At 52.1% G+C, this 23,806-nt stretch overlaps 2 protein-coding genes and 1 non-coding gene across 8 annotated transcripts in view; 2 read left to right on the forward strand and 1 right to left on the reverse strand.

Moving 5' to 3' along the window:
• Positions 1-10,818, forward strand: part of ZNHIT3 (zinc finger HIT-type containing 3) — a 46,462-nt gene extending 35,644 nt beyond the window's left edge. The window contains exons 3-7 of one of the 3 annotated variants that reach the window (XM_032616534.1): positions 315-722; positions 822-853; positions 5,940-6,026; positions 6,981-7,064; positions 9,096-10,818. In XM_032616534.1, the coding sequence (XP_032472425.1) occupies positions 637-722; positions 822-853; positions 5,940-6,026; positions 6,981-7,064; positions 9,096-9,277 (471 nt within the window). In that variant the 5' untranslated portion in view covers positions 315-636 and the 3' untranslated portion in view covers positions 9,278-10,818. Of the gene's footprint in view, positions 1-314; positions 723-821; positions 854-5,939; positions 6,027-6,980; positions 7,065-9,095 lie in introns of those variants that run through there. The other 2 variants (XM_032616535.1, XM_032616536.1) reach the window with 2 other exon arrangements.
• The window catches only part of MYO19 (myosin XIX), a 35,602-nt gene continuing 21,301 nt past the window's right edge, over positions 9,506-23,806 (reverse strand). For 3 of the 4 annotated variants that reach the window (XM_032616510.1, XM_032616512.1, XM_032616511.1), the window contains 13 exons: positions 22,421-22,494; positions 21,602-21,723; positions 21,292-21,405; positions 20,874-21,050; positions 20,393-20,545; positions 19,300-19,407; positions 18,337-18,407; positions 16,642-16,745; positions 14,371-14,519; positions 14,119-14,248; positions 12,719-12,804; positions 11,185-11,487; positions 9,506-10,270 (listed from right to left, as the gene is read on the reverse strand). In XM_032616510.1, the coding sequence (XP_032472401.1) occupies positions 10,142-10,270; positions 11,185-11,487; positions 12,719-12,804; positions 14,119-14,248; positions 14,371-14,519; positions 16,642-16,745; positions 18,337-18,407; positions 19,300-19,407; positions 20,393-20,545; positions 20,874-21,050; positions 21,292-21,405; positions 21,602-21,723; positions 22,421-22,494 (1,720 nt within the window). In that variant the 3' untranslated portion in view covers positions 9,506-10,141. Of the gene's footprint in view, positions 10,271-11,184; positions 11,488-12,718; positions 12,805-14,118; positions 14,249-14,370; positions 14,520-15,041; positions 15,138-16,641; positions 16,746-18,336; positions 18,408-19,299; positions 19,408-20,392; positions 20,546-20,873; positions 21,051-21,291; positions 21,406-21,601; positions 21,724-22,420; positions 22,495-23,806 lie in introns of those variants that run through there. The other variant, XR_004347505.1, reaches the window with a different exon arrangement.
• LOC116746510 lies at positions 11,671-11,800 on the forward strand. Its single transcript, XR_004347767.1, has one exon. It is a non-coding gene; the product is annotated as a small nucleolar RNA SNORA11 (small nucleolar RNA).

A 23,806-nucleotide genomic window follows, 5' to 3' on the forward strand; every position in this document is an offset into this window, starting at 1 on the left:
TTTAACGGCCAGTGTGTGGACTTCTCATTTGCTAAAAAAAGCAAATGAGGGGCTTCCCTGGTGGCGCAGTGGTTGAGAGTACGCCTGCCGATGCAGGAGACAAGGTTCGTGCCCCGGTCCGGGAAGATCCCACATGCCGCGGAGTGGCTGGGCCCGTGAGCCATGGCCGCTGAGCCTGCGCGTCCGGAGCCTGTGCTCCGCAAAGGGAGAAGCAAATGAGATGTGCGGGGAGAACCCAATGCCGGTGCAAGACTGAGAAAGTCCAAGCCAGAAGGTAGAGGACATTTAATCCCACGTATTCTTTTTACATACAGGGCAACAGAGCTGGAGAGTGACAATGACTTGCTGCAAGTCACAGGGCCGCGTAGGGACAGGGACAGGGCTACATAACAAGTTCTTCGAGACCGTGACCTAATCAGAGAGAACCTCTGGTGGGGGTACTGGTTGCGCATCGAGTGCATCGACTTTCTACTTCTCAGGCCTGAAACAATGAGCTGGATCAATCCATTGCTTTTGACTGCCAATAAGTGCTGCGCGCTGATTGGTCCTGGTTAAGGAAACGGAAGGAAAGGGGTGCACGTGGTACCTGCGGCGAGAGGCCTGGGCGCCGGGACGGAGAGTGTCCTGGGAGAGACCATGGCGTCGCTGAATTGCAGCACCGCTGTCTGCGTTATCTGTTTGGAGAAACCCAAATACCGCTGCCCCGCCTGCCGCGTGCCCTAGTGAGTGCCGGGGGTTGTGGGCGGCGGGCGGGTGGCGGGGTGGCGAGAGGGTCCGCGCGGCCTTCGGGGCTGACGCGGCCTGTGGCTTTGTTTTTACAGCTGCTCGTTGACCTGCTTCCGGGAGCACAAAGGTAAGGCCCCCTCCTCGTGCACGGCAGCCCCCACGTCCCGTCGTTGTCCCCTGCTCCTTCCCGCCCTTGCAACGCCTGGTACTGTGGGAGCTCCCCCTCCTGGGCGGGGTGGGAGGGCGGATACTTCTACCTGCGAATGTCTCTCCACATTTTGCACAATCAAAACCTTTTTTTCTGGGGCTTCCCTGGTGGCGCAGTGGTTGAGAGTCCGCCTGCCGATGCAGGGGACACGGGTTAGTGCCCCGGTCTGGGAGGATCCCACATGCCGCGGAGCGGCTGGGCCCGTGAGCCATGGCCGCTGAGCCTGCGACTCCGCAGCCTCTGCTCCGCAGCGGGAGAGGCCACAACAGTGAGAGGCCCGAGTACTGCAAAAAAAAAAACAAACAAAAACACCTTTTTTCTGCCCTGCCTTTTCTTTTACGTACCATTCTCTCTCTCTTTTTTTTTTTTTTGCATGTGCTGCGTGGCATGTGGGATCCTAGTTCCCTGACCACGGATGGAACCCCTACCCACTGCATTGGAAGCGCAGAGTCTTAACCACTGAACCGCCAGGGAATTCCGTTATCCTCGTTTTGTTATTTAAAAATAGTCGACCAGTTTTGCCGTAGAAGTCTCCCCTAGCTGTTCCTTCCTCTTAGTGTTCTGACGCAGCTCCGCATCATTTGCTGCGCTGGCTGAGGATAACGACGTTTTCTTTCTTTCTTTTTTTTTTCTTTTCATTTTCTTTCTTTTAAATAATATCTTGATAGAAACGTGGAGGTAGTTCAGTTTACATTAAGGAGCAAGGTCTTTGTCAAGCCTGCATTTTTAAAGTATCTTCAATCCGCGCCTCTTAGTCCTTAGGGACTCTTTCCCACGACCTCTCTCTTGTTCGGTTAAAGTTCCTCATTGGTGGTTTGCCTGTAGTTTCATCCCCTCCAGTCTCTGATTTACAGCTGTGTGTTTCAAGCACCACCCTCTCCACTCTACTCCCCGCTTTTGTTCCTTAACCCTAATGTTTCTGGAGCATTTTCAAAAGAAACCTGTCAGCTCAAGATAGAAAAGAAGTAGAAATGCTTTACTGAAACAGGGTTGGGGAGCTGGATGTGGAACGCTTCCCTCTAGTCCTGCAGCCCTGTAAGGCCTCACCAAGACCCTCTAGGGCAATCTGGAGCTCTTAACTGTGAGACCTGGCAGCTGCCTGGGTAGTTTTTCTGAAATGCAGATTTGAGAAATTCACTCCCTTGGTGAACACTCCAGTCTCTCTGGCAGTAGTGTTTTGTTTTGTTTTTTTAAGTGAAGTATAGTTGATTTACAGTATTTCAGGTATACAGCAAAGTGATTCAGTGATATATATATATATATATATATATATATATATATATATTCCTTTTTCAGTTTTTTTCCATTACGAGTTATTACAAGATAATGAATATAGTTCCCTATGCTATACAGTAGGTCTATATTGTTTATTTTATTTATGTGTTTCTGTTAATCCCAAATTCCTAATTTATTCCTCCCCCACCCCTTCCCCTTTGGTAACCATAAATTTGTTTTCTATGTCAGTCTGTTTCTGTTTTGTAGATAAATTCACTTGTATCATTTTTTTTAGATTCCACATATAAGAGGTATCACGATATTTGTCTTTCTCTGACCTACTTCACTCAGTACGATAATCTCTCGGTCCGTCCATGTTGCTGCAGATGGCATTATTTCATTCTTTTTTTTATTGGCTGAGTAGTATTCCATTGTGTATATATACCTCATATTCGTTATCCATTCATCCCTCTGTGGATATTTAGGTTGCTTCCATGTCTTGGCTATTGTACATAGTGCTGCTATGAACATTGGGGTGTATGTATCTTTTTGAATTAAGAGTTTTCTCTGGATATATGTCCAGGAGTGGGATTACTGGATCATATGGCAACTCTATTTTTAGTTTTTTAAGGAACCTCCATACTGTTCACCATAGTGGCTGTGCCAGTTTACATTCCCACCAACAGTGGTAGGAGGGTTCCCTTTTCTCCACACCATCTCCAGCATTTATTATTTGTAGACTTTTTTTTTGGCTTACTGAATTATTTATTACAAGGCAAACACCACCCAGATGAAGAAAATAGAACTTTGCCATCCACTCTGGGAACCCCTCCACATGACCTGTCCCGATCCAGTGCCCTCGCTTCCTATAAATAACCACTCTCCTGGGACTTCCCTGGCGGTCCAGTAGTTAAGACTTCGCCTTCCAATGCAGGGGGTACAGGTTCAATCCCTGGTCGGGGAGCTAAGATCCCACATGCCTCATGGCCAAAAAAACAAAACATAAAACAGAGCAATATTGTAACATATTCAATAAAGACTTTAAAAAACGGTTCACATCAAAAAAATAAAATCTTTTTGAAGAAAAAAAAAGTAACCACTGTCCTGACTTTTATAGTAATCTCTTCTTTGCTTTTTTAGTTTTATTACGTAAATACGTGTCCTGAAAGCGTATCATTTAGTCTTGTCCGTTAAAAAAAAGGTGATATTTCTTTCTTTCTTTCTTTCTTTTTGTTGTTGTTTTTGGGCCATGCTGCTCAGCTTGCAGGATCTCAGTTCCCTGACCAGGGATTGGGATTGAACCCTGGCCTAGCAGTGAAAGCGCCGAGTCCTAACCACTGGACCACCAGGGAATTCCCCAAAAATGTGATATTTCTTTTTTTTTTTTTTAATTATTTATTTTTGGCTGCGTTGGGTCTTCGTTGCTGCGCGTGGGCTCTCTAGCTGCAGAGAGTGTGGACTATTCTTAGTTGCAGTGCGTGGGCTTCTCATTGCGGTGGCTTCTCTTGTTGCGGAGCACAGGCTCTAGGTGCCCGGGCTTCAGTAGTTGCAGCATACAGGCTCAGTAGTTGTGGCACGCTGGCTCTAGAGCGCAGCCTTAGTAGTTGTGGAACACGGGCTTGGTTGCTTCGTGGCATGTGGGATCCTCCTGGACCAGGGCTCAAATCCATGTCCTGTACATTGGCAGGCAGATTCTTAACCACTGTGCCACCAGGGAAGCCCCTGATATTTCTTTTAAGTCTCTTTTAATCTGTAAATTCCTCCTCCATTCTTTTTTTTTTTTTTTTCTTTACAATTTCTCTGTTGAAGAATTCAAGCCACTTGACTTGTACAGTTACCCACAGTCTGGGTTTTGCTGATTGCAAGCTCATGGTGCAGTTAGGCATACTCCTCAATCCTCTGTTTCTTACAAATTGACAGATCAGAGACTGGATCAGAGCTCAGGGTCAGTCTCTCTGGCAAAACTACAGGTGGTCTTAGGCATGACTGTAGAAGGTGCATAATGTCTGGTGGTCTTTATGGGGTTTTTTTATTGAAGTATAGTTGACTTACAGTTTGTTAACTTCTGTACAGCAAAGTGATTCAGTTATATACATATATATATGTGTATATAAAATTCTTTTTTCTTTATATTCTTTTCCATTATGGTTTATCACAGGATATTGAATATAGTTCCCTGTGCTATACAGTCGGGCCTTGTTGTTTATCCGTTCTATATATAATAGCTTACATCTGCTAACCCCAGTCTCCCACTCCATCCCTCCCCCAACCCCATCCTCCTTGGTAACCACAAGTGTTCTCTATGTCTGTGAGTCCGTTTCTGTTTTGCAGATAGGTTCATTTGTGCCATATTTTAGATTCCACATAGAAGTGGTATCATATGGTATTTGTCTTTCTGACTTACTTAGTATGGTAATCTCTGGTTGCATTCATGTTGCTGCAAGTGGAATAATTTCATTCTTTTTAATGGCTGAGTAGTATTCCATTGTATATATGTATATACCATGTCTTCTTTATCCGTCTGTCGATGAACATTTATGTTGTTTCCATGTCTTGGCTATTGTGAATAGTGCTGCTGTGAACATAGGGGTGTGTGTATCTTTCTGAATTATAGTTTTTGTCTGGATATATGCCCAGGAGTGGGATTGCTGGATCATATGGTAATTCTATTTTTAGTTTTCTGAGGAACCTCCATAGTGTTTTCCATAGTGACTGCACCAACTTACACTCCTGCCAACAGTGTAGAAGGATTCCCTTTTCTCCACACCCTCTGCAGCATGTTATTTGTAGACTTTTTGATGATAGCCATTCTGACCGGTGAGAGGTGATACTTTGTTGTGGTTTTGGTTTGCGTTTCTCTAATAATTATCAATGTTAAGCATCTTCTCATGTGCCTGTTGGCCATCTGTATGTCCTCTTTGGAGGACTGTCTATTTAGGTCTTCTGGCGGTGGTTCTTAACCTGGGTATTGCTCTCCCTAGAGACACGTGGTCACAGTGTTTTTGTTCTCACAGTAGCGGAGGCGATGGTGGTACTTCCAGTTATTGGTGTTGAGTCACAAAAACCGCCTGGGGTGTGTGAAGTTATCCCACACCATTAAAGATCTTTCCAACCTGAATACAGTAGCGCCCTCTCTGAGAGACACTGGTCTGGGGAAGACAGACAGACCTGTGTGTGGCATTCTTGTGCCCCGCCCATCAGCTGCCGGTTGTTCATCACCATCTCCTTGCATCTGCCTACTCTTTCAAGGGTCCGGTCCAGCCATGGACCTTTCCCTCTTCCCACATGCTCTTTCCACCTGGCAGCACCTTCCCCTCTCATCTCCCCGCCCTCTCAGGTGACTCGGATCAGACTCTCCTTACCTTGTCCATATCTCTGTCATCTGTGCGACTAAACCCCTCCGAGGGCCTGATGGCTTTCATCTGTGTGTCCCCAGTGGCATGTGGTACATGCAAATTTGGTATCAGAAACTGCTGAGAACACAGTTTGATGCTGATTGAAGTCAGTGTGCTACTGAATCGTGGTGAAAGCCCTGTGCCATTCGGCCAGGCAGGGAGGTTGGAGACAGGCCCTAGGGGTGCACGAGGCCTGCTTCCTCAGCTCTTCTGCGGGGCTCAGGCTTTTACTGGCCCTTCACTGGATCTCTCACTTCCTCCCCTTCATCCCCATCCCCACCTACGTCCCTTACCCCATACATATGCTTCCCCCTAGAGGCTGGCTTGGTGGTGGTGTGTGCAGCCTTGTCACTCAAGTGGAGGCGATGTGCACCTGAGATTTGTGTCTTTTTCAGAGCAGTGCAACCCTGAAACTCGTCCTGTCAAGAAAGAAATAAGATCGCATCTTACTGCAGAAATTAAAAAGCCTGTGGAAAACACAGGTGGGTTGGTTGACTCCAAACAAACAAACCTAGAGAAGGGTTTCAAATAGAATATGTTGAAGGGAGAGAGGAGAGGAGACTGGGCTGGGGCCAGGAGTCAAGTTAATTAGGGAGCAGTAGCTTCCTCAGCCCTGAGCACTCGGGCTGAGGGCACACGTCACCACGGGTGATGTTACAGAGCAGTCTGACAGTTCAAGAGAAGAAAGATGGGGGCAGGAGGCAGAGGGGGAGAAAGGCCATCGCCGTGGTTTGGGGGTGAGTGGTGGACACTGCTGGCGGGAGCCTCCTCCAGTCACGGCTTCGGGTCCCCCTCCCTGGGCCTGGCTGGGGCTGTAGGTTCACCTGAGCTGGGCCTAGGCGGGGTGCTGCCTTTGGTCTCGCTGCTGCTGGGGCCCTCACAGCTCACAGCGGGAGTGGGCTGTCACCCTCTCCATCCATCTAGCCTTTCTTTAATGCCTCCTGCGGGCGATGCACCATGCCAGGCTCTGGAAGCAGCCCCTCCCAGTGCCACCAAAGAGGCATTGAACATTCACAGCCAGGGGATGGCCCATTTCTGCCCATACTGAAAACACAGGGGAATCATGTCAGTGGGTTTTTACAGAGCATATAATTTTTTGGCCATGACAGGGCTGGAGCCGCCATGGTGAGGGGAGATGGGGTGGCAAGAACTGGAAAATAGGGCCCTGAAGCCCACAGACCACAGGGAAACACATAGAGTAAGCGTGTGAACACTAGGATGCATTTGTTACTCACCAGTTCTTTGCTTTCCTAAAAGGAGTGTTGGTTTAGTCACAAATTCCAGAGAAGAGGTTACTTTTCTCTGTACCCACTTGCATACCTCTGTTCCTGTTGCGTGTGTGCGCATATATTTTTTATCTATTGGAGGAGTTATTAAAAGCTGGCACCTAGGTTTCCTTTTCAGTCATAAGCAGTTGATTGTGTTATATTCCTCAGATGATGATGACGACTCTGTAGCTGATTTTCTCAATAGTGACGAGGAAGAGGACAGAGTTTCTTTGCAGAATTTAAAGAATTTAGGTAAGTCTATGCTGTGCTTGTTTACTTCTTTGTTAACCATTGAGATACATTGGATTGTACAGAATGTAATTTTTTAAAATAAATTTATCTATTTTTGGTTGCATTGGGTCCTTGTTACTGCGCACAGGCTTTCTCTAGTTGTGGCGAGCGCTGGCTACTCTTCGTTGTGGTGTGCGGGCTTCTCATTGTGGTGGCTTCGCTTGTTGCTGAGCACGGGCTCTAGGCGCGCGGGCTTCAGCAGTTGTGCCACGCAGGCTCAGTAGTTGTGGCTCACGGGCTCTAGAGCGCAGGCTCAGTAGTTGTGGTGCACGGGCTTAGTTGCTCTGCGGCATGTGGGATCTTCCCGGACCAGGGCTCGAACCCGTGTCCCCTGCATTATCAGGTGGATTCTTTTTTTTTTTTTTTTTTTTGCGGTATGCGGGCCTCTCACTGTTGTGGCCTCTCCCGTCGCGGAGCACAGGCTCTGGACACGCCGGCCCAGCGGCCATGGCTCATGGGCCCAGCCGCTCCGTGGCATGTGGAATCTTCCCAGGCCAGGGCACAAACCCGTGTCCCCTGCATCGGCAGGCGGACTCAACCACTGCGCCACCAGGGAAGTACAGAATGTGATTTTTTAAAGCTGTTAAACGCTTTAGTGTGGCGGGCAGAGCCCTTCCTCCAGCCACGTGATTCTGTAGGCACACAGGGCTTCTACACCTCCCAGCCTGCCTATAAGGCCTTCCTCTGGCCTGGAATCCTACTGACTGTGGGTTGTCAAAAATTCTGCTCCTCTTTTTGTTTTTTTAATAAATTTATTTTTTTTTGGCCGCATTGGGTCTTCGTCGCTTCGTTGCGTGGGCTTTCTCTAGTTGCGGTGAGCGGGGGCTACTCTTTGTTGCAGTGCGTGGGCTTCTCTTGTTGGGAGCACGGGCTCTAGGCGTGCAGGTTCAGTAGTTGTGGCATGCAGGCTCAGTAGTTGTGGCTCACGGTCTCTAGAGCGCAGGCTCAGTATTTGTGGCGCACGGGCTTAGTTGCTCCGCAGCATGTGGGATCTTCCCGGACCAGGGCTCGAACCCGTGTCCCTTGCATTGGCAGGTGGATTCTCAACCACTGTGCCACCAGGGAAGCCCAATTCTGCTCCTCTTTCAAGGCTTGGTTCAAATTTCCTTTCCTCAGCTAAACTTTTCTTGACCTTTGGTCTTAACTCTCAGATAGGTACTTTTTCAGCTTCCCATGGTGCGCTGTAATATACCACCACCACCCCCCCCCCCCCCCCCCCCCCGGTTTTGTGGTAGTTTGTCTCTCACACCAGTCAGGGGCCTCCGTTTATTCCTGATCCCAGTGCTTGCTTTACAGTCCAGTCATTCATGCAGACTGGGTCATCCCAGGATTTGATTTTTCAGAGGGACGTGGTGTTAATAATACCCAGCATTTTTGTAGGACTGCATTTCTATTATGTGTATAATTAACTGGCCAGTGTAATTCCTAAAAGTGGTGTTATTTTCATTTTTCCCATTTCACAGAGGTGGTGCTTTGTACCCAGTCCCATGGGAGTGATTAGTTAGACTGAGGTAGGAGCTGAGCTGGGTATATGTGTGAATGATTTTGTAAACTGTAAAGCACCATACACGTTAGTGCCAGTTCACTGCTACTCATCCTGCTTTATGCTGGATCAAGCGCACACTTAAACATCATTCAGAGATTTGGTGTAACTGTCCTTGTCGCTGAGAACCTTCATGCTTATAGAGAGAAAACATGCCAACATGCTGCTGTTCTTTGTATCTGTGCTGGTAAAATAATGCCATTTCAGCTAAGAAAAAGTTAAAATATTTACAGAGATATAAAGAATAAGAATCTGATAGCGTTTAACTTGGAAATCATCTGATACGCTGATCTCACCTTATGTGAAGTGCTGGGTTAATTTGTGGGTTTAAAGGGTAAGGGGATACCACATCCTTGGTATTTATTGCATTTGAAACATTTGGCTTTCAGCTATCTCTGCCTATTCCCACTTGAACTCAGCTTGGTTCTCTTTCCCTGTTCATTCTTAAGGGGAGTCTGCAGCGCTGAGAAGCTTACTGCTCAGTCCACACCTTAGACAGTTGATGGTCAGCCTCGATCAGGCAGACGACAAGGCAAAGCTCATGCGAGCCTGCATGCAGGAGCCTTTGTTTTTGGAGTTTGCTGACTGCTGTTTAAGGATCGTGGAACCGTCCCCGAACGAGGATTCTTAAGGTGGATTATTGTGCTGCCTGCTCCTCCCAGGAGGCCAGCTCGCGTGGGGGCCTGGCAGGGGCGGTGCTTTCCGGACATCGAGCGGCTGACCTCGGGTAGGTTCTGCACATCGTTATGTCCATTGCTGCAGGCTGGGGTGCAGGCGGATGGAGGTACTCCAGGTGGCATGGATGGAGGTACTCCAGGTGGCAAACCCTTTATGGAGAGAGAACTTGACATTCAGATGGTTGTTTTTAAATGTTTTATTTTCGGTACAATTACATTTATTTTCGGTACAATTAAGACATAAATGATATGGTTTTCACACCCAGTTGAGTTAAAACTTGATCAGTGTTTCAAAATTAAAGTGTGGTGGTTCTGTGGTGCATTGCATTGCTCGTCATTCTTGATTCATAATCTAGTTGCTTGAAATTACATTAAACAACAAATATTTAAATAGTAAGCTTTGTTCCTTTTAAAGGAACTAAAGGCAAAATTTCTGCCAGCCAAAATTTTAGAGCTCATTTCAAGCTGACTTTGCCTGTGGGGTTGGAGGAGCGGGGTGCCTGCTGTCCAGCACCACCGAGTGGGTTCTGTGAAGGCCCTGAAGTTTCTTAATCCAGGTTTGGTAGCTACCAGCCCTGACACCTGTCAGGGCTGGAGGCGTAGATCGGCGCCCCGGGCCACTGGTGCAGCTGCCGACCCGGCCTGGCCTGCAGGCTGGAGCCGCGGCTCCCGACGTGTGCTCCGAGTCGCTGTGGGAGTTGTTTGGCAGCTGTGTGTTGATTAGATGTCTTTGGCAAGGCAGCTGGCAGGAAAAGGCCGTGGAGAAACAAAGGCTCCAGGGAGGGCCCAGCCAGGTGAGGATGGAATGTGAGGAGAGATCACACGTGGCCCAGCCTGTGTCTTTCCAGCAGGATCTGATTAAAGCCAGTAACACTGTTGGGCGAAGGTTCAGGGCAGATGTCAGCATAGCGCAGTGGAGACTTTCTGCAGTGAAACTTTATCGAACCCTGGGGAAAGAGATGCAGCTTAACCCCAGCTCCCAGGAGTGCCAGGGCTAAAGGTACCTGACAGAGTGAACGCTAGAAATGCAGGGAGGCGGGGACATGTAAGTAAGTACCCAAGTGAGAGTCACAGCAGTAGCATGATTGAGTTAGTCAATGTTGTTGTCTTCTCCTTATTCTAAAACGATGGCAAAGTCCAAAACAGTATTAAAATATAAAATTTCACATCCATTCAATGTGAGACAGATGAGGAAACACTACGAGGGAGCTCCCCCATACTAGGAGTATGTATGGCCTGTCACATTCTTATGCTTGCTTAAAGATGGAAGATCAAAGAACTGCACTTCTGTTTACACTCTGGCTGGCCTGTGTGTTGTCATGGAGATTTTATCTAGATTATGTCCTACAGGAATTCCTCTGGCAGGAAATTCAGTGTTTCCTTCCTTCTGCCTTGTCAGTGTCACCTAATCCTTGTAAAAGGTTGGTATTAGCCCTTTTCTGTGCTGGCTGGCTCTTTCCCTGGCTGCTCATAATATAAATTCTTGGACCACTGACTCATGTGCTTGTCATTTCCTCGGCTGGAATAGGATAAACCAAAGACTACAACTTGGGGAGAACATGGTGCCGTCATCACAACCACAATTTTTTGGAAGTTGGGCTAATTTAAAGGCGATTCAGAGGAGACGCTAGATCATTTAGAGGCAGCTTTTAAAAAGTGAAAGAGCTCTGGAAGACTCCTCCTCGTAACAATGCGAGGGACATGCGGGCTTCTGGTTTCCCCAGCAGGGTCAGGAGGCTCTTCTCGCAGCCTCAGTCCTGCTCCTGCTGTGACTCCCGGGCTCTGCCCCCTGCCCTCCACAGTGGGGCGTGAGGGATCTGGAGCTGTCCTGGCAGGACGGCCAGCCCGTCACACGGCTCACCTGAGGCAACGCTCGGATGGACGTGACTCCAGCTTGTTCTTGTGCTGTCTGGACAGTGTAGCTGCTGGGGCTGCCCACGGGGAGCGGGAGGCAGGCGAAGACCACCAGCTTCCTCCGGAAGCCACGAGCACCCACGGCGGCGTTGGCCAGGACCAGTCCCAGGGGCCAGAAGCGGGTTACTGCCCCCAGGAGCCTGGTCTGTGCCTGGGGCAGTGGCAAGGAGCTCGGGGAACAGGTGACTTGAGACGAGTGTTGTTCTTCCACACCATCCAGTTCTTTAGAAGCCAGGAAGGCCATTCTAATCTTAAAAAGAGAACACCACTTTATAGCTTTCTCTTAATGCAAAACAGAATCCAAAAGTCTCTTTAATAATTCAGCTTAACAAGGTGAACTGAAGGGCACCTGGTTTGATGTGGCACAACTTTACGCCCAAGGCAGCTGTGCTGAGGCCTTACATATGCTGCTTTAAAAAAAATAACAGCCTTTGAGGTGTGCTCAGAGCAGGGGGTCTGAAGAAATGGCTCATCTGTTTACAACACACCCTACAGGAATCAGGGTTCATTGTGACAAGGGGCACAAAACTTGTGGCCTTCCTATGAACAGATACCCAACACATATCCCCCCTTCACCTGCATGTGGCTGCTGGGCAGGACCAGTGGGACAGGGCTCAGTACTGGAAGGAAAGCTACAGTATTCAGTGGGGGAGTTTGCCACCTGGAGCCTGTCCGGTCCACGTGTGGCTGGGCCATGAGTGGTGTTACAGGCATAAAGACTTTGAACCCCTCTCTTCAAGGAAAAAAGAAAAATAGATTCCGTGTATATGCCATTCTGGAAAAGGCAAAACAATGGAGACAATAAAAAGATCAGTGGTTGCCAGGAGTTTGTGGGGGCGGGGGAGATGAATACATAGAATACAGAAATTTTTATGAGCTGTGAAAATACTTTGTATGACACTATAATGGTTTTATGTCATCATACTATCATCCAAACACATAGAACATGCAGCACTATTCACTGCATAAAGCGAACCCTAAGATGAGCTAGGGACTTTGGTGATTATGATGTCAGTGCAGTTCAGCCTTAGTTTTAAAAAAAAAAGTCTTAAAAAGAATTTACACTCAGGGTAGACGTTTTTGGCAAAACCTTTGTTTCACTTTTATATATGTATACACACTATATATGTGTCTGTTGGACTGTAATGTAAAATGTGCTTTTTAGAATAAAAAAGTTTGCAGGTTACTGTAGTTATACTGGCAAATAAAAGCACAAATTAAAAAGAAAAAATAATAGCCTTATTGAGATCTAATTGAAATACCATAAGATTCATGCTTTTAAAGCGTACAGTTCCATGTTTTTTAGCATATTCCCCAAGTTGTTTGTGCCACTCTACCGTGTCATAACCGTCCTGTGGTGTAGGCGGTGTTGTGTCCACTTCATTCATGAGGACACAAGGCCGCCCGCTTTGCAGTGGCGGGGCCAGCACTCCAGCCTGCGTCCATCATTGCCCACCCTGACTTCTCGGGTCAGTACTCACTCTCCACTCCTGCCACGCGCGTTTGATGACTGTGGCAGCTGCGTGCAGCCTCTGGATGTGCTTCCGAGTCAACCAGGAACGAACAGCTGAGGGGTTTGTCCAGAAACAGGAAATAAATGTTCGTCAGAGCTCTCAGTAACCAGGCTGCAGCAACACCAGAGCAGCTGTAAACGTTTGAATGAATGGCCACCTGTGCCACCACATGAGGTGAGGGACTGAGTCAACACGTGAAGCAGACCTGGCTCTGCAAACCACAGCTCAGACTGCCCAGACTTGGAGATAGATACCTACACATCAAACGGGCAGCTGCCATGGGGTCACCTCCCACCTCGGGCTCACTCTGAGATAATGCCCAGGGAACAAGAGGGGTCTGAATTGTCTGCATCTTTCACCTGTATTTTTGGAAACCCTTAATTGAATTTGCTTGCGTGCGTTATGAATCCACAGACGATACCAGCATACACCCATGCACTGGTGAAGGTAATAACTACTGGATGGGGAGCTGATCATGGGGCAATTTTCATTTTCTTCTTTTGAAATTTCAGCATTTTCTGATTCTTTTTGGTACAGTCATATTCAGAAAATGGGCTATTCGACTAAACACTAACAAACACATTTGGATTCTGAAAAACTATAAAGTTTAAAGATGCATAAAAGTCACCTATTATCTCACCAACCCAGATAGTTCTGCAGTATTTCCTTATTTTTTTTCAGGCCTGTACACACAAACGCACCTTATGAAGGTGGCATCACCTTGATGTGTAGTTCAGGATTCAGATTTGAACATGTTGGAAATGTTTTTCTGGTGAATTAAAAATATTCTTCAAAAACACTTCTTAGCTAGTTAAGGATCATCCTTAATGTAGCCATGACTCCACCACTGTCAGATTTGGGTTGTTTCCAGTATTTTTGTTTTTCAAAATGAGGCTGTCATGGTTCATACATTGCTTCCTTAATCAGATCTTCTCAGTTTTTACCTTCTCCTTAATTAAACTCAACATGCCCGGGAGCCCAGGTAATGATAAGAGTTGTCATAAAGGGAAAAAAAGGTGGCATAAACAGCCATCTAGGACTGGGAAAGGGGAATTAAAGGCAACTTTTGAGCCTCTACTACCTACAAAGCATCCTTAGTTGTGGTGTGGCCTGGTATGGTATGCACTGAATTGGAGATGCTCTGGGTGAACTGGACAGGGAATTCAAATCCCAGCGCACCACAGAGACATGCAGTTAACCTCTTGGGGCTGGACACAGTCAGCTTTGGTCTGTGGGGACTCTAGCAGCAGCACTTCCAAAGAAACAGGTATCACGTGGGTTGTGTGCAGCTGCAGACAGTGGCCGCACCTGGGCCCACCTGCTAGCCAGGAGCGATGACTGCGGGCCCAGGGCCCCACCTCTCCTACCTGCCTGGATGAGCACGGCGGCCCGCCTCTGCCTCTCCTGCTTGCGGCCCCAGTGTCGCCTCCAGCCACCCTGGATGCTGCGGGCACACTGCTCCAGCACCTGGGCACGCCCGCGTTCCAGAAGCTCCAGCTGGGAGAAGGGGCATCCACTGAGGTCCTCAGCCTCTCCTCCCCCTGCCCTCAGGAGGGCCCAGACCCTGTCCTACTAAGGACAGCATGTGGCTGGCCACTCCTCATCCCAAGCCAGCTTACCGTGGAGTCAGTCATGAACACCTTGGTCCTGCCGCAGTGCACTGGGGCTGGTGTGGCCTCAGCTGGTGCCTGAGCCAGGGCTGGCAGCGTGTGGAGGATGTCCTGGAGGAGGGCTTGCAGCGTGGCCTGCTCAGAGTGTGGAGACGATTCTGGGGGACGGAGACAGAGGTCCCATAAGTGCTTCATTGTCTACACACTTCTGTGGCCTTAAGAAACTGGTCTGGTCTCCCTAACATTCCACAGGATTCTTCCCTGCTGTTCTTGCCTCTAACCATTTCTACCTCCTGCCTTTCGGGAGGAGGCCAGAGGTGGCCTCCCACTGTTCCTCAGGTCCCTGGCTGTTCTGAGGAATCTCCAAATCCCACTTGAGGCTGTGCCCTGGACTGGCCTGCAGCCTCCATTCCTGTGGGTCCCTTTGGGCAGGGTGGCAGAGGGCACCGGGTGCCTTGACTCCCACGTGGGCTCCCAGGCTGCTTAGCCAGCATCTGTTTCTACGGCCCCAAACATGCTGAGGGCCAAACAGGGCAGCCGGGCCACTCCCTCTGCCCCTGAGCCCTCCCGCCACTGATGGGAAAAGGGGGAACAAATCCCAGTCCCATGGAGGCCCACCGGGTCCCCCTGCCTGCCCTCCCACACCTGGCAGGGCCGGCTCTTGTAGAGGGAGGATTTACCTGAGGGCTCTGAGCACCTTTAGCTGCCCAGTGCCTCTCTGGAGGCTGCCAAAGGAAACGCCGCAGACGAGAAACAGCAGCAAAATCAACCAGGGGCTTTGGGCAAGAGACAGAACAGAAGAGCGCACCATGGAGAAAGGGGGCGGGAGAGGTGGGGAGAAAGAATGAAAGGAAAGTGACAAGATCGTGCCCCAAGAGAGGGAAATGCAAAGCAGTACTGTGCCTGGGCTCTGCTGGGTGGGTGGGTGGGTGTTCCCGGGTGTGTGTGTGTGGGTGTGTGTGTGTGTGTGTGTGTGTGTGTGTGTGAGATACCGGGTGTGTGTTGTCCTTGGCCTCTTATCCCTTTGTGTGTGTGTTGTCCTTGGCCTCTTATCCCTTTGTGTGTATGCACGTGTGTGTGTGTGTCCTGTCCTTGGCCTCTTCTCCCTCCGTGTGTGTGTGTGTGTGTGTGTGTGTTCCCGGGTGTGTGTTGTCCTTGGCCTCTTATCCCTTTGTGTGTGTGTTGTCCTTGGCCTCTTATCCCTTTGTGTGTGTGTTGTCCTTGGCCTCTTATCCCTGTGTGTGTGTTGTCCTTGGCCTCTTATCCCTTTGTGTGTGTGTGTGTGTGTTGTCCTTGGCCTCTTATCCCTTTGTGTGTGTGTGTGTGTTGTCCTTGGCCTCTTATCCCTTTGTGTGTATGCACGTGTGTGTGTGTCCTGTCCTTGGCCTCTTCTCCCTCCGTGTGTGTGTGTGTGTGTGTGTGTGTGTGTGTGTGTATGTGTCTGTCTGTCTGTCCTGTCCTTGGCCTCTTCTCCCTCCACCTGTGCCCAGGCCTTCTCACCGACTCGCACAGCCTCAGTGACGCCACATGCAACAACCCCAGCAGACCAGGCCTTTCCCCTGAGGTGGGAGCTGGCCGGTACCTTGCGGATGTCTCCACTGGCCGGGAAGGGCTCGGCAGCCTCCCCAGACCTCTCTTCCCCACTGGCTGGGCGTGGCTAATTCTCTCCTCTTCTCTCCCTCTACATCGAATCACATGCTTGCCAAGTCTGGCCAATTTCTTCCCAACAATTCCCGGCTGTGCCCAAATCTCTAGCTTATCTCCCCTCTGGCCAACCACGGGGCGCCCCACGGTGGCCTCCAGAAAGCATGAGGCTGACGCCACTCCCTTCATGCCCCGAAGTGCCTCCCATCTGCCTGGAGGAGAAAGTCCAGCTTCTGCGAGTGGGCCTGCCTGTCCCCCAGCCTCACCGACTACTGTTCTTGCCCTTATGAGCCAGCAACACTGAACAGCCTGGAGCTCCTCTTACACACAGTGCTGTCCCTGCCTGTGGAATGCCCCTCACCTGGCTAATCCCATCTAGCCTCAGACACCAGCTCCTTCAGGAAGCCTTCCCGATTCATACCTCTCTAGCACCACCCACAGCATTCTGTTCCTAACTCTGTGTCTCCACTTTCCCCATTGTCTGTCTTCTTTTAGTTTGTTTCCCCCACTGAGCCAAGAGCCGAGGGCAGGGCTGTGTTTTATTCATCTCTGAAGCCCCAGCCCCTCACCCTGAGATGGCCCAGGTAAGTGCTCAGGAAACTGGGTGAACGAGTGACTGGCAAATGGGCGCCTCACCTGAGCGCCCTTCATCTGGAGGTGGGCCATGGGGGCTGGGGGCTGCGCCAGGACGGAGCCTTCTCAGTAACTCATACCGCTTCAGGAAGTTCCGGTGAGAGACCCTGGAAGCCAAAGCAGGCGGAAGGAGAGATGAAGTGACTTTGGCCGTGAGCCAGGAGTCACTGTTTCACCTGTTCAACCACCAGCAAGGTGCTGCCCTGACTGTGCCCACTGAGCGGATGGCATTACTAGGCCCCTTGGCGGGAAGCCGGTGCAGACCAGTGCATGCTGGGCCTCCTGCTCCTGCAGCCTTGGTCCTACCCACACGGAGCCTTGCTCTTTTAGGAGGGGATCTGCAGCCTGCCCCCTCCCAAAGGGGCTCGCCAGCCTCTCCCCAGACACCTGGGTCACCCCTGCCGTGCACAGGGGCTCAGCACATCTCCCCTCTGACGCCACAGCCCCTTCCACTGCCACCCGGGGTCTCGGCTCCCCATCACGGCAGCGCTTCCCTACACATCGGTACTTCCTCCTCCTGAGTCTGGCTTCTGTCCCCAAAACTGCACCAGTGTGGCCACCAACTCCAGGGGTCAGTGCTCTGACCAGCCTCTCAGCAGCAGGTGCCCAGCTGACCCCTCTCCCTTGTAGAGCTTGCTCTCAGCCTCCAGGACACCCACGATCCTGGCTTCCTCCTTCACCCCAACCCCCTCCAAGTTGTTGGTTTCTCGTCATCCACCCTCTCCAAACGTGAGCGTTCCTCAGGGAATGGCCTCAGACCTCCCTCTCCCCCTGTGATCTCCTTGCTCACGGTGTTAAAAGTCACTGAGGACAGACCCTCACGTGCCCCTCCATTTCAAACCGGACTCTCGCCTGCCCTCTCCTCCAGACCGTCCTGTGTCCCGATTCATCCACTTGCCTCAGATGGAAGCCTGGAAGTCGACTGCTCCCCTGCCCCATACCCCACCGTCTATCCATTCACAGTCCCATTTCTATGGCAAGCCACACTCCACTTTTACCCACTTCTCTCCATTCTTCACTGGGCCGCCATCACACCTGTTCTACCTGGAACAGCCGCCCGCTCATCTCCCTCCTCTCCTGACCCTAGGGCAGCCTCCACACAGCAGCCACGGAACACGAACGAGCGTGCAGCGTGCCCTGCTTACGATGCCCAGCGGCTCCGACGGCCCTCAGGAAGACAGCAGTCTTCACGTGGCCTAGAGCTTCCCCCCTTCCCCCCATCTGTTGTGTGTGCTCTGGTCACTTTAGCATCTCTCAGGTCCTAACCTGGGAGCTTTGGGGTTGCTGTTCCCAGGGTCTCGAATACTCTCCCCTCCTCCAAGTCTTCCCAGGCTGGCCCCTTGGCTTTGCTTCCCTAGGCCTGAGCTGCTCAGAGGGCCCCTCCCTGAGCAGTCCTGACCCCTTCCCCATTTGTCCACCTAATGGCACATTTTGTTCCTTTCCACAGCGATGTACATCCCAAGAAGGCAAGACTCACCTTTCTTATTCACTGATACACACCAGGCAACGTGCCTACACAAAACAGGCCACAGAAAGTGAGCACAGCCCTAGAGCTCCAGGCCGACTTCTGTGGACCTGCCTCTTTCTCTTCATCTCCACATCCTGCTCTGGGCTGGTCAGGCTCTCATCTGACCCACGCCCTGAGCTCCACCCTGGCATTGGCCCTGCCCCCTGCACTGGATGGACTGGCCCACTCACCGGATGGGGAAGCCGGCGGCACTGATGTGGATGGTCTCCACGAGGCCACAGGCCTCCAGCTGGCTCAGGACCTGCAGGGTTAGGGACACAGGGCTGCAGCATGGGGCCAGCAGGCCCCAAATGCCACCCTTCCTGTGGCCCTGCTGGTGTGGATCTGCAGGCTCTCCTGATGGGCAGTCTTTGGGGCAGTGAGAAATCAAGGGACCTTGAGAAAATCTCCCTGTTAGAAAGGGTCCTGGTGGCCCCAGGTCCCCTTATCTGAAGCCTGGCTTCTGGTACAACTGAGGCCAATGCTAGTCCTGGCTGTCTCACCGCTCCCGTCTTTGCCTCACAATGCAGCCCAATCCAATTTCCTCTTTTTTATTTATTTTATATTCTGCAGTCAATAGAGTGAGTCACAGCTAAGAGGCAGGGGAGGTTATACTGTGAAGATGCTTCTGGGACCCAACCAAGGTCTTTACCACAGAGCAGTGGTCCTGACTATGAACCCTAAGGTCATATCTGCCAGTCGACTGTGGGAGACTCCCCAGCATCGTCCAGCTCTCATATCTCTACCACATCCCTCCAAAGGGCAAAGGGCAGCTGCTGGCCACAGAGTGCTTTTGTGTAAATTTTAGAAACTATCCATCAGAAAGAGTGCACTGTGTCTGGTCTGTAAGGTGACAGAGACTTCCAGCTGATCACAAAAGACACCCATTCCTCTGGGCAGCCTCAGTCTCTTGTCAGGGCACATGGCTTGGTGAGCAGAGAGCAAGATGCACTGTAGCCCCTACCTGTCTCCTGTGGTTGGGCCACCATGCAGTACACAGACCACACAACTGTACATGACTGTCCTGCCAGAGCTGGGGAGATAAGCCCTCCCTAACGTCACTCCATTTGGAGCAGACGTCCTGCCCCTTACCCCTCCAGGGTCTTGGCCGAATGGGACCCTCCACAAAGCAGCTCTGGCCCAGTGTGAATTACCTCCTCCTGGTGGAACACCTGCGCCTGGCCCTGGCTGTTGGGCTTGATGCAGCGAATGTAGTGGGGTGTGGTGCTATGCAGAACCTGCAGAAGCTGCTCCAGGGAGGCCTGCAGAGGGGAGAGACCGTGGGTCAGGCTGCTGGGGGAGCACCGGCTGGGCCCTGGTTAGTGACACCTCCAAGCAGCCCTCCCAGCCCCGAGAGCTGGATCCTCACATGCCCTGAATGAGTCCTGGCAGCTCTCACTGGGTGTGCCCAGAGCACACTCCTCACCTCCGCCTCCAGGGACCCTTCTTGACCTGTGGCCCTCCCCACCGGGTTGGTCTCCCTGCATCTGGTCTCAGCCGCCCCCGACCAGAGCAACCTTTCCAGGAGAGAAGCATCTCAGAACCCACTGCCATTTGTTTGGGCGACAGCTGTTTGGGCGACAGCTGTTTGGGCGACCAAGCGCGTCCTGTGTGCTGGAAGCCTTGCCAGGGCTACGACATGGCCGTCTGCCGTCATCTCACAGCTCGGGGCCTAACGGGCCTTGCAGATGTGGGCTGGGCTCTCTCAGTGGTGTGTCTGAGGCTGGGCAGGAAAGGGCTAACCAAACCTGGGCTCCCCTGGTTGTCTCCCATGGGAGGTGATGCGAGGGCTGCGTTTGGAAGGAGGACGAGGAATAAACTAAGAGAAGGGGCATGGAGGGCGGGAGTGAGGGTGGAGCCGAGGGGTGGTGCAGCCGAACGTGCAAGGGCGGAGCGACGGCAGGAGGGGACCCGTCTGCTCTGGCCGAGGACAGAGTTTGAGCAGGAAGCTAGGGAACTGGGAGTGGGCCAGTCACAGAGGTTCAGGTAACTACTGCTCTTCCACGATCACCCTATCAGCAGTGGGCGAAAGGCCGCACTGCCACCCACGCGCCCCTAGGCTTCCTGTCACGTCAACTACACACACAGTCCCTCTGTCAGTTTCCGGTCTCTGTCTTCCGTGGACCAGGACCACGGCTACCTGACTCCTCAGTGCTCCCAGCACACAGCACTGATCCTGGGAGGTGCTTGGTAAGCACTGGAGATTGATGAGTGAACCAAACACGTGGCATCAGCACTCGGACCCACCTTGAACTTGGACACCACGGTCAACACAGGGGCCCTGCTCTGGCCAGAGGGCTCCTCCTGGGACTTCTCTTCAGGGTCAGCAGGAAACAGCACTTTGAGCAGGGGGTCCTGGGATTGCTGCAGGAGCCTGGTCAGCTCAGGGGGGATGGGGTCCTATGGGGAAAGGACCAGGGTGAGAGCAGGCATGGTGCTGCCCACGGGCTGCCAGCCCTGCTCACCCAGGCCCCAGAAGAAGGGCAGGGCCTGAGCCCAAGAGGTTCAGAGCTGGTCTACTGGGTGCCTAGAAGCCAGGAAACGCAGCCATTTCTGGGCAGTTGTGCCTAATTAGCAGAGACCTCAGAGAGGAGGGCCCAAGAGGCGACCCTGGACTCGGGAGGATGTTCAGGAGGGGAGGGCGCATGACAGAAGCTTCCACACACATGCAGCCATGACTCAGCCTCTCATTTCACGCAGGGGCCACAGGCCACGGCCCAGCCCTCACCTTGTTCTTCTCCACCAGGCCTGCGGTGTGGTACCGCACAGACCCCGCATAATGCACCACGATGAAGCTGGGCTCCCGGCTGAGCTTGTTGTGGCCCAGGCAGGGGCTGCCTGCCAGCGCACTCTCAATGCGTGTCTGGAGCTGGGCTGCACTGCTTGGCCGATTAAGGCGGCACTCCTGTGTGGGCCGGGATGGGACAGGTGGTCAGCCACAAGGTGAGAGGGGCTCACAACCCTCACAGTCCCCACGCCGTGGACCCAGGGGAGCATCACAGTGACCCTGAAAAGGACGGGTTATAGGGCTAGCAAACCCATTATGCAGATAGAAAGAGGCACACAGAGAGCACAGATGGTCTTCAAGGTCCCAGAGAAGCCCAAAGCCCCACCCGGGTGTTCTGCACACTAGCTGACCCCCCGACCTCGTTTATGAGGGAGCAGATGCTGACGGGGCTCCCCTCGATGAGATCCAAACAGGTCTGGTTGTCCTGGTAGCTGACAGTCGACCACTCCAGACCCTCAGCTGTGTACTCCTCCTGGGGGCAGAGGTGGGAGTGGGGTGGCAGAAGGCAACTGTGGTCTGAGGTCCAGCTGGCCATCCCACGGCTGGCCTCAGCACCACAGCCCGTTGCAGAGCGGTGTGAAAGAAGGAACCAAAGACGCCTGGTCAGATGCAGGGACGGGGCTGGGGGCCAGGGAGAGAGAGGGAAGGCAGGAGCGCCCCCCCCTCACCTGCTGGGCCCTGAGGTGGTGAGCCACGAAGTGCTGCTGCAGCTTCTCGCTGGCATAGTTGATGCACAGCTGTTCCAGACTGTTGGTGGGGAACGACTCAAACCCGTACACGTCCAGCAGGCCTGGCAGGAAGCGGAGACCCCGTGGGGCCAGGGCAGGAGGAGGCGGGGCCCGCGGGACGACAGGAGCCCAGGGTGAAGCCTCATGCTTGGCAACCCAGAGCTGAGGCGGGGTGAGGACAGTACCCAGCGGTGAGCAGAGCACCTCCCACCCCAGCGTGGTTCCCAGGGCAGCCTCCCGTCCCCTCAGAGCTCAGAGCAGGAAGAGGCCGAATGAGGTGTCAGGGAACCAGGTCCTGGGGAACGCTGTGTGTCCAACCCGGTTTGGACGGCCTGAGTCTCACGTGCTCAGTTGGTGCCTAGAATTCCATTCTGTGAGCAAATTTCACCGACGCTTCTGAGCTTTACTTCCTCCCCTAGCAGGTTCCAATGATGTTACCATGTCCCCCATGTCCCTTCTAATCTAGCTCCTTCACCGTCCCCCACTACTCTCCTGAGACCGGAGCTGGGTCTCCGGGGAGAGGAGGGGCCCTCGTGGCCCGGCCGCCAGCTGAGCCTGCCTGGAGGGCTAGGGACGGTCAGATGCGGGCACCAGAGAGCAGAGACCTCGCCCACACACTGGTGGAGGGTGAGCAGATGGGTGCAGAGGAGGGAAAGGAGCTGCCCGGAGTCCCGCAGTAGACCCAGGGCTCTGCTCTCTGTGCCGGGCCCTCCTGTCCTTTTTCTGAAGGAGGGTTCCTGGAGGGTGAGCCCCTGCTACCTATGAAAGTGGTCCAGGAGTCGGGGTCCGCACAGATGCTGCTGTTGATCACCGATACCAGCCAGTCAAACAGCCTGTTGGGGTGGGGCGGGGGGAGTGGGCTCTGGTGAGAGGCGTCAGGCTGAGCCTCAGGGGTGGCAGGACTGTCCCTCCAGCCTGGGTGCCACACCTTGGAGGGCCTGTCTTCTAAGCCTGACAGGTCAAGGGCTGAACACTCTCCTCTCGTGCCCTGCCCATCCTGTCTTGACCTACTACACACGCAGGCCATGGTCACGCACGTTCCCGGGCACACGAAGACCTGGCCTGTCCGCGAGCAAGACTGAGCACGGGACCAACTGCAGGCACGTCCCTTTTTACTGTGCTTTGCTTTATTGTGTGTTTTACAAATTGAAGGTCTGTGGCAACCCTGCATCAAGCAAGTCTAACAGCGCCATTTTCCCAACAGCGTTATTTTAAAATTAAGTTATGTACATTGTTCTTTTGGACATAAAGCTATTGCACACTTAATAGTCTACAGTATGGTGTAAACATAACATTGCTATGCACCACGAAGCCAAGAAATTCGTGTGACTCACTTTATTGTGGTGGTCTGGAACTGAACCTGTGATACCACTGAGGTCCAGTATAGCTTCTGGGGCTAGACAGGGAGTGGGTCTGCCTCAGTCCCCTGGCCCGACACCCAGCTGCATCTTGATGAGAAGGGGCTGACAGGCAGCTCTGGGTGGGACCGTGAAGCACTGAGGTCACTGGACTCCCCTGCAAACCTCGGCCTGCAGAGGCCAGCGCTCAAGGCCCCACCACATCCCCCTACTCCATCCTGCACGAGGGGGCCCCGCGTCACCCGAGGTGGACAATGGCAACCTCTGCTCTGGAACCATCGCCCCTGAGATGACGGGATGGTTGCTGTACAACATGGTGACACATATGATACTATATAAGGGTTTCTTCCTTACCATTTGTTTAAGTAATTGCTCTCCAACCTTTTTTCAATTCAGTAAATGATTCCTATTTTTGCAACAAGGACTTCAAATACCCATTTGAGGTACTAAAAATGAGTGAGCTAGTGATACAATGACCTGTTTGCTGTGTGTAAAATGATCCATGATTAGAGACTCACTGTGTCTGTGATCATCACACTTTACCCTGCTCATTTTGCAGTGATTTGACACAAAAGCTTTAAAAATCTTTGGCCTCAAATTCTGACCTGAAATTCGCTTCTAGGGCGTGAGAACAGAGTACCTTGCTGAACCGGGTTCAGTCTGGGCCCAGCTGCCCTGGGCCATTTTCACTCAGAGGATCTTATCCCCTTAGCAGAGCTTCTCAGGCTCTTAGCTCTTGAGAAGTCCGTGAAACCAGGGGGACCCTCTCCACAGGCACCCAAGTTCC

The sequence above is a fragment of the Phocoena sinus genome, chromosome 20, assembly GCF_008692025.1.
Source record: "Phocoena sinus isolate mPhoSin1 chromosome 20, mPhoSin1.pri, whole genome shotgun sequence".
NCBI lineage: Eukaryota > Metazoa > Chordata > Mammalia > Artiodactyla > Phocoenidae > Phocoena > Phocoena sinus.